The sequence below is a fragment of the Rousettus aegyptiacus genome, unplaced genomic scaffold, assembly GCF_014176215.1.
Source record: "Rousettus aegyptiacus isolate mRouAeg1 unplaced genomic scaffold, mRouAeg1.p scaffold_m13_p_9, whole genome shotgun sequence".
Taxonomy (NCBI): Eukaryota; Metazoa; Chordata; class Mammalia; order Chiroptera; family Pteropodidae; genus Rousettus; species Rousettus aegyptiacus.
This window is the reverse complement of record NW_023416312.1, coordinates 35,596,145-35,606,544: the sequence shown is the minus strand read 5'-3', so window position 1 is coordinate 35,606,544 and position 10,400 is coordinate 35,596,145. Positions and strand designations below refer to the sequence as shown.

General features: G+C 36.8%; 1 protein-coding gene across 1 annotated transcript; it reads right to left on the bottom strand.

Annotated features, from left to right (window-relative positions):
• Positions 1-1,906: 1,906 nt before the first annotated feature.
• UBQLN2 (ubiquilin 2) lies at positions 1,907-4,214 on the bottom strand. Its single transcript, XM_016167110.2, has one exon. It carries the CDS (start codon positions 3,929-3,931, stop codon positions 2,057-2,059), a length of 1,875 nt encoding a protein of 624 aa, XP_016022596.2. The 5' UTR covers positions 3,932-4,214; the 3' UTR covers positions 1,907-2,056.
• Between the last annotated feature and the right edge of the window lie 6,186 nt (positions 4,215-10,400).

Here is a 10,400-nt window from a genome sequence, read left to right as displayed (position 1 = left end):
ACCAGGAAAAACTCAAAAATATCTGAAATTAATATATTTCAGTAAACTGCCAATTTAAAATTATTCTATGAAAATACATTTTCCTGTATATGGCAAAAATGACCACAGAAGTAACAACATAAATTAAGAGCTCCCATTAGTAGTATTTTCTTATGTATGCATTACTTAGGAATACATTTGTCAAAAATTATACAGGACTTAAATAAATGTAAAAGGCATTTTTAAAATGAGGCAGCATATCATGTTTCTAGAAAGCATTGTAATTCTGTAGTTCTCTCATATCAATTTTAAGACAGTCCCAACAAAATTCCCAATTTACTTTTGGGGGACCCAATTAATTGTAAAGTTCATCTGGTAAAATAAGTATGTCAGAATCATCAGAAAACTGTGAAAAAAATAAAAATTAAAATGATCAATAGGAAGATTTGCCCTAACATGTGAAGTCATATTTCTAACTCAGTAACTACATGCTGGTATGCATACTAGGGCTGCAAGGTTAAGTGGTACTAAATAGGATTCGAACACAAAATAAAGTGTGTGTGTGTGTGTGTGTGTGTGTGTGTGTGTGTGTATGATAATTCAAATGGGGCGGGGCACAGAAATAAATACTGGCTAACAACTGGCTAATCCTTTGAGAAGAAAAAAATTAGAATTCCTAAATCCATACATTAAAATAATTGGAGAAGAGCAAAGAAATATTTTAACAAAACTATTAAAATTAGAGAAATAGAGGATAAGATTTACGGGATCTTGGGATGGTGCAATCATTCTAAACATGATCCTAGGGCCAGAAGGCAAAAAGGAAAAGATTTATCCATTTTTTATTATTTTTTTATTTTTTTAGTCATTTTTAATGCATTTTTCCCTGTGCATAAGAGAAATAACTTGTAAGAGTCAAAAGATACAGTTTCCTTTATACATAGAAGTTAAAAGTAATGCAAACATCACATGACACTTTCAGTGAAAGTTACATTTCCAATTACAAATCAAAATGTGCATTATTAGGGTCTCTTTATGAGAGAAGCTGAGAAGGAAGTCTTAGGTAAAAAGCACTTCCCTGGCTTTTTACTACACTGATCCTTCAGGCTGCACAAAGATTAAGGTCATATACAGTCAATCGGCAAATTTTGACACAATTTCACACAGTAAGTTTTCTGTACAATTAAATGTATACTTAGAAATATCAGGATAAACACTTCTACTATATTTTAACTGAACTTGCCTAGCCAACGTTTTCACTGAGAAATTGATCAAAGATGCTGTAAGATTCTACAAAATTGTGACATATCTAGCTCCAGAAATATTTCTCATATTCTCTCATTTTGATTACACATATCCCGATCAGAAATTCTGTTGTAATATTTCTAGATGTACAGTTCTAATTGTGCTTACTGTACTGTGTACAAACATGACAAAAAAGATCAAAGACTGATATAAATCTTACAGCATTTTGCTAGCAAAAATACATGCCAAAATCACAATAAGCAATATTGTACCACGAATTAGAGAGCTTCAAATAATTTGCTTCTGGTTTTAATATTTTCATTCTACATTAAATTACTATCATAGGCTAATGTTTAAAATATGCAAACAAATTAGACATCTGTAGGACAAAACTTGTTCACCCAACTGTGAAGTTTGATACCTGTTCCAAAAAACCACAATAAATGCAGAATAAAGAGAAGTGTTTGCATGCAACACCTTTGAGTGAAACAGCATTGATTCCTACCATTCAAGACAAGGAAGGAAATGGAAATTGGAAGGGGGGAAGGGAGGGAGGAAAGGGGGAAGGAAGGGAGGAAGGGGGGAAGGAAGGGAGGAAGGGGGGAAGGGGGAAAGGGAGGGAGGGAGGGGGAAAAGAGACAGGGAGGGAAGAAAGAGGGAAAAAGGGAAGAAGGGATGGGGGTATGGACTCCACTTTAAAATGTATATTAGATTTATAATTGGGCAGATTTAAAAGAATCAAAATGAAAGTAAAGCATGATTTTGTGTGTTTAAAGATTTAAGAGCCATTATCAAAAATAAGATACATTTTTTTCAAGGTACAGAAATGTAATTATGATGGCTGGGAGCCCAGCAGCCTCTCAATAGCTGCATTGATGTCGCCTCCTGTTGCTATTAGAGCCTGCAAGTTTGCTTCACGGTTTAAGAACCCCATTGCGTTGAGCTGTTCCAGTTGTTGCTGAAATCTTACTTCTGGATTTGGCAGCTGTGGAGGATTTGCTCCAGCCAGAGCCTGCACCATTTGCTGAATGAATTGCTGGTTGGGTCCAGATTCTGATGACGGGCTCGTAGTTTCACTGGGTGCAGAGCTAGACATGGTGGGCCCAGGGGTGCCACTGGAGCCAGTGGAGCCTGGAGGACCCGCAGGGCCAGTGGGTCCTATGGGCCCAATGGGACCTATGGGGGTAAATGGGACTATGGGACCGATGGGACCTATGGGTGTGACTGGGCCTACGGGGCCTATAGCGGTTCCCAGCACCCCCATCCCCACACCAGGAGTGAAGCTTGGAATGAGGCCAGGAGCTTCAGTGGCTAATGTCTGTAGCCCCTGCTGGATCTGCATTAAAGCCTGCATTGCTCTTGGGTTTGACATAGCTGACAGCGTGTCAGGATTCTGCATCTGCTGTAGGAAAGCTGGGAGCTGTGGACGCATCTGCTCCTGTAGCTGAGGATTTGCAGTAAACACGGGGCTATTCAGCATCATCTGTGCAGCCAAATCTGGATTCTGGCTCAGGGACTGCATCATGCTTCTCATGTAGGGCGCAGATAGCATATTCTGGATCAGCTGGGGGTTTTCAGTTATCTGTTGCAGCAAGCTCTGCATTCCTGGGGTACTGAAGATGCTGGCAACATAATTGGCTGCAGCCATGGTGTTCCCAGTTGCACTACTGGAGCTATTGCTAGATCCACTGCCACTGCTTGTGGTCGTGCTGGTGGTGGCAGAACTCTGAGTAGCCGGTGGTGGTGCCCATGGATTGGGTAACGGATCTCGATTTTCGGTGCGGGAAGGCTGCGTACCTTCCCCAGAGGATGAACTGCTCCCCACGGAGGCAAACGGATTACCCCCAAACTGCTCTTGTGCAGCATTCAGCATGGGTTCTTGAATGTCAGTGTACATGCGCCGTAGGGCATTATAGCCACCTGGGATGCTTTCTAGATTGCTGAGAGCCAGGTCTTGATTTCTCATCATCTCTTGCATCATGGCTGGATTCCTGGCGATTTCGAGGGTCTGCCTCATTATATCTGGGTTGTTGAGCAGGTGACTGATTTCTGGGTTTCGCTGAATCAATTGTTGCATCTGTGGATTGGCCATAATGAGCTGCCTCATCAGATCAGGATTCGACAGCATACTCTGAACAAAGGGATTTTCCATGATTTGGATCATCATCTCAGGGCTGGACAGAAGCTGCTGTTGCATCTGGTTCTGGAGCTCAGAGAAGTTGGTAGAGCTCAAACCCAGGCTGCTAAGGCCTGCAAGTCCTCCCAGGCTCCCCAACCCAAATGGGTTGCTATTTGTGGAAATAGGTGTGGAGTTACTCCTGGGAGTCGACGCGGTAGTAGTATTAGTTCCCGCGGCACTGCTCGGCTGTGTGGACTGGCCCTGAGGTCGGTTCTGGCTTTTGATGACAAGGTGAACAGTCAGTCCATCATGTATGCCGTGCTGGATCAAGGTATCTTGATCTTTTAAGATCTTTCCGGCAAAAATCAGCACTAGCTGATCTGTTTGGGATTTGAAGCGTTTTGAAATCGCTTCCTTAAACTGCTGGACTGAGCTATTCTCGGGCACCGCGAACTCCTCCTTTTCTTTGGGGGTCTTCACAGTGACTTTGATGATTTTGGGCTCGGCCTGGGCAGAGGCAGGGCCCTGGGCCGCAGCAGGGCTGCGGGAGGGGCGCGGGGGGCCGCTGCTCTCGCCGTTCTCAGCCATGGCGGCCGCGGTGACGCAGGCAGACAGGGAAGGCGCGGGCGGGCGAGAGAGAGCGCGAGGGAAGGAGGAAGGAAGAAGGCGCCGCCGCAGCAGGCTGGGCCAGGTGGGGAGCGCGGAGCACCGTACCTCTGTAATGAAGACTGCGGTTTTCTGATCCTCCGGTGGAGAGAAGGCTCCGTGTAGGCCGCAGGCCGAGATCTCAGCGATCAGGTCTCTGGGCCTCCGCTGCCGCCGTGTGATCCCACCAAGCGCACTCCCAGCAACTCACGCAGCTGCTCCGCCCGTTCCTCCCCGCCCCTTCCCCTCCCCCAGTGCCGCGCGCATCTCCCCGCCCCCCCCCTTATGACGCGTCGCCAGGCCTAGAATAATAGATACGACTCAGACAAAATTAAAAACTTCTGTACTGAAATAAAATGAGAGTGTGAGAGAGAAACAAAGAGAGAACCAGAGAGGAAAATAAAGAGACGATAGAGAAAAGAGAGGGAAGGAGGAAGGGAGAGAGAAAAGGGAGCCAGGTTCCGTAGAGGACATTAAAATATCAGCGGGGGAAATAGATATACATATGTGTCTATGTGTCTATTATAGACACATAGACACACACATATATATATATTTGAAGTCCAAAAGGCAGTGGAAGGATGAAAGTCTGAATCGCACTGACCCCCATGTAAGAGACAAGAATAAAAAATAAAGAACAAAGCAAAAAGGAAAAGATTAACATCCCCACTAGGGCAATGGGAAACACTAGGCAGAAGCATACATTTTACAAAAGCAGTGTAAATGGCCAGTGAGCATATAAAAGGATGATTAACCTAAACAGTAATCAAAATAATCCAAATTAAAACAATGAGATTCTACTTCTGCTTGTTACATTGTCAAAGATGAAAAATAATAAACCTTATAGAAAGCTGAGAAAATGCAGTCTCATGCCAATGGAGGTGTAATTATAATCATAAGGCAATTAGAAAATATAGATCAACATTTTAAATATTTCCACTTTTCTTTAGAAATACCTCATTTAAAGACCTTGTCTATAAAAATAATTGGATAAGGATGCAAAATATATATATGTATAAAATGTATATGCACTGCAGCATTTTAAATTTTTTATTTTAAAAGATAATCAGTGTCTGCTTACACAGTATTGGTCAAATATGTTATGATATTGCCATACAATAAAATACCATGCAATATTTTTAAAAATGGATGGTTAATGTATAAGATATAAAGTATTTTTAAAGATATACCTGAAATGAACAGTAGCTCTAGGGAAATCTCAGAATATTTTTACTTTCAGTTAAATTTATATATTTATGTATAATAGAAATTATATAAGCCTGTATGTTTCAATAAAAAAAATACAATAAATATGTTTATTTTAAAACTATTTTAAACAGTTTATATATGTAAACTCTATAAGTGTATGTGAAAAAAGAAATCTGGAATGCTATACATTAGTACATTACTGGTGGTAATTATTTAGTGCTGAAATTATGACTACTCTTTCTCTTTAATTTTTAATTTTTGATGGCTATTATAAGTATACCGCATTATAATTTTTTTAAAATTCAGAAGGTATTTGGGGGGACGATTATCGGTAGATATTGACAGGCACACAATAATAGTGTCAGACATTAACATATTTACCTAATTTAGTTACAGATAAATAGGAGAAATAAAAATGTATCACTTGAATAATAGAACAAATAATTTCAAATTTATGTATAAATTTCTAACTCTAGTTTATACTATACAGAAAATATTTTCCTTCCTAGTATCCAGCCAGTTTTAATAGCATATGAAAGTCATCAGGCCGCAAATACCTTAATAAATATCAAGATAAGAAAAAAATATGAGTACATGATGTCTATATAGTATAATTAATATGATTAATAGGATACAGAAGATAAAAGGAATTAACATATTAATATGTATAGATTTCAAAACCTAATTAATTAGCACAACATTCTATGGTATTTATAGATGCATTCATATATATGTGGAGCTATCGGAAATATACTAGAATGATTCATACCAAACTTGCATCCCTGAGGAAGAGGAAATGGAATAGGGCGCAAAATAGTAACTGGAAGGAAATTGATTTAAATCTGCAAAAATGTATTTCATCTTTAAAATGGAAGCAAATATGGCAAAATAGCAATAGTTAATTCTAAATGGTAAGAGTATGAATATTTGTTATAATACTTTTGAATTGGGGGCAATTTTTAATTTTCAAAAAAAAAAAGAAAAGAAAATATCACGTCATCTTTGATTCCAGTAGAACCAACCTACATATTAATAGTGAAAAGGTAAATGAAAACTCAACCATTTGAAAATTAAAACAGAATTACATACTTTTGGGTCAAATTGTAAATCATGTTTTTATTAGAGGGAATTTAGAAAAATAATGATAATGAGAACATATACATCAATAAGTATGATGGGACTTCCCTATTTGTGGTCTGAGGATCTTGTTAAAAAAGAATACACAAATCTAGGCCCTCCTACAAACCTACCAAAATAAGTGGTGATGAAGAATATGCATTCTTATCAAGTTCCAGTTTAATGATGTTTAATTTACTATGTACTATGTGAATGAATTCAGGGTCAAATGTATATACTCAAAGATCTTCAATACCAAAAAATTAAAAGTGAAAATAAATGAATTAGACCTTCAAATCAATAGGACAACGGAAAAGAAAAAAGGTAAGCGCACTGCTTACAAACGATACAAGCAAACATTAAATACTTAACAGACAGAAAAAATTTGTTAAGTAAATTTAAGAAGTTCTTCAAGGAAGTAAGCCAAATAGATAAACCATTATTATTTAGGTGATTTTATTTCAAGTCCCTCACTGAAGAACACAGCAGTGGTGGGGGGGGTCACTCTCTTTCTGGTATCCCGAAAGTACATTTTTTTCTACTGTAAACTCTTTATTAGAGAGAAGTAAGAATAAATAGCAATCATCCTGGAATCCCTCCATAGAAGGGTAATTTCTGAAGAACTAAAAGACTTGACAAGGAGCATCTCTCCATGAGGGGAATCACAGTTTGGGTTCAGTAGATAATGTTAGAGATTTAGTGTTATTTTGGCCTTTGTCGTTTTCCTCCCTCCCCTCTGGATCTATAGAGATATAATTGCCATGTAACATTGTGTGAGTTAAGGTGTACCACTCATTGATTTGATGCACTTATATATTGAAAAATGATTACCACCATAGCATTAGCTAACACCTCCATCACATCACATAATGACCATTTTTTTTGGGTGTGGCACGAACATTTAGAATATACTCTGAGCTACTTTCAAGTATGTAATATAGTATTATTACCTATAATCACCCTACTGTACTTTAGATTTTCACAACTTATTTTTCTAATAACTGCAAGTTTGTATTTATACCCTTTGACCAACATCTCCCTATTCCTCTCTGCCCACCAGACCCTGGAAACTATCACTCTACTCTCTGTTTCTAAGTTCTGCCAAAAGCACATTTCCTTGAGTTTTTATCCTTCATTTCATAAGTTATGTGATATTTTGCATTTTATGCCAAAATATATTCATTTTAATGTTTTAAATTACTTACAATAAAAAATAGTATTCCAGAGGTTAAATGAACATGTTTTTGTTAATGAGAAGCACAATATCAATTAGCTTAATCTTAAAAGTTAAGTGCGACAAGATATGTACACAAAAACTGGGATTGTGTAAGTAGATTTAATCACAGATGGAGATTTTTTAAAAATTGTGAGGAAACTTCGTAACAATTTTTGCTAATAACAAAGAAAAATGGACAATTGTATAACTTTTCCAGAAAGATACATATGACCAAAATACATTCAAGAAGTAGATCATGCAAGACAGTTGTAAGACAAAGAATAATTAATTAAATAATTAACTGTTTTAAATCAGCTTTCTTGTTCAAGGTTGTTTCTGAGCTTATGTTTTTACCTCTTCTCTTTGCCAAATCCCATTAAGTTGATTGAAATGACATGAGAAAAATAATAAATCCTAATAGTTTTGGGAAGGTGGAAAGAATGCCATTTATAAATCATGTTAAATAACAAAATAAATTCTAGATAAGCAATGAAATCATAAAATATTAGAACAAATATTTATATAACCTAGGCATGGTGATGACCTTTCTAAAATAACAAAGAAAAATCATAAATGGAAGGATTGACATATTTTATTAAACAAGGATTTTAAAACTTCGATGTCAAAAATGAAATAAAAATTAAAAGTTTAAGTCAAACTAAAAAAAATGCAACATTTATAACACATGAAGTTTTAGTATCTTTGACATAACATACTTCTTACAAAACAATTTTTAGAAATGAACACTTGAAAGGAAAATTAGACAAAGGACATTAATACATTAATGTTGCAAAAGATGGGGGAGTTCAGAAGGAAAAGAAGGACGGAAGGAAAGAAGGAAAATATTTTATCTTTTAAAGAAAAAAAATACAAATTAAAGTAACTGAAATATGTTTCTCTACAAAATAGACTGATGTAATATCCAGTCTTGACACAGTTAATCTAGACCGCCTAGGTACAAATTCAAGCTCTACTACTTTCACTTATTAGCTACATGATTTGGGCAAGTAACTTAACCTTTCTGTGCTTCAGTATTCATCTGCGAAATGAAAGAATGTTTAAGAATCAAATAAATTAACATATGTCAAACATTTAGAACAGTGCCCCATTCATAATAAGCACTGTATGAGTAACATTATTATTATCATTATTAGATGAAACAGGTACTTCATACTCTGCTGGAAATTAGGTTACTTGTTAGGTACAACTTTTCTGAAGGACAATTTGCTAATAAACACAAGAAGTTTAATAAAATGTGCAGGCAATTTTACTGAGCAATTCTTCTTTTAGGAATTTATCCTGAGGAAGTAATTCCAGGTTGTTGAGGTCTTGAGGTGATTGTACTACTTAAATGTGTTATCTTCCTAAAGTGTATTTACATGATTACCCCCCACTCCTACTGAAGCACGGAGGGGCAAATAATACAGTCAGAACTAGAGAGACAGTAGAGTGGTATAGTGTCAAGACCATAGACTTGAGTCAAAAAGACTGGATTTCAACTCCAGCTTGATCACTTATGGATGTATGACCTTAGTGCAGTTCATTTCATTTCTCTGAACCTGTTTCTTCATCAGCAAAAATGGGACTAATATACATACACTTCAGGTTGTAGTAAATACATGAGAGAGACATTAATTGCTCTGATGCACTTCTTCTGATCTCATGATCCCTATAATCTTCTTAGTTTGCCTATAAAGAAAGAATATACAAGTCTGTCTTTCTTGAATGTTCAGAAATTCTATTGCTAGATACCTACATTCACTTCTAGTACAGAAATTACAAACTGGCAACTCATGGGCTGATTTGGGTTTACCAACACCTAAAACTTGACAAATTTCCCATACAGATTTAAATTTCAAGATTCTCTTTCAAAATTGAATGAACTGGCTACATTGGACTCATACACTTGAAGAGTCACATTTGACAGGAGCTGCATAGTGGCTGTCTCTTTTAGATAGGGTATGTATTGTGATTCTACCAGGTCCACTTCTTTCATTTTCTTACCTTACTTCCAGATGTGGGGTTTTCGTAACCCATAAGGTTTCTAATAGCTTAGTTCAATAGGCATTGGAGTTTTTGACCCTTGATGGAGAAGTTCAAGCTTTCCCTTCCCTCACTCTATCTCCTGAAGAGTAGAAACACTGAAGCACTGAAATGAATTGGAAAGGAACCCAAGATTACATTTGGGTCACTTTATTAGAAGATGGATTATTCACCTTAGGGAGAGTATAAATATGTCTGTATTGGAGCAAACGTTCTCTTTCTGATGATGATGATGATGATGATGATGATGATGATGATGATGACGATGACGACGATGATGATGATGATGATTGATGATAATGATGATGACAACGACGATAATAGCAGCTAATACTTTTTTTCCCATTTATCTTCCCATGTATTTTACCATCAGAATTACCTAACTTTGAGGATCTTTCAACTAAAAACTGGCACTTGAGAAGGATATGAGATTGGAGTGAAAGTCTGCCTTATTGTGCTGGGCAGAATGAGATTTTATGTTATAAACTATAGTATAAATTGTATTTGATGAATGCCTTCGAAAATAATTTGGAATAACTAAATTCTTTCTAGATTTATAAAATCAGTAAAAGGAAAATGAAAATGAGAGATTGGAGAAAAATACTCAGGCATAATTAAAGGTAAGTAATATGGATGACTGAACATGGAAAAGAAAAGCAAAAGAGTAGGTGTTTCATTAGAATATAGAAATGAGTAAAACAATTGCTACTTTCAATCTCATTCATACCAATAAGGCAGAATTGAGGACAGAAGAAAGTGTCAGAAGAAATCGAATCTACTATTTTAGAGGTCATCAAAGTTTAATCACTTTAACAATAGTATGTTGGC

What these genes read in the sequence shown, in the direction of transcription:
- UBQLN2 (XM_016167110.2), bottom strand. Translation starts at nt 3,931, where the DNA reads ATGGCTGAGAACGGCGAGAGCAGCGGCCCCCCGCGCCCCTCCCGCAGC.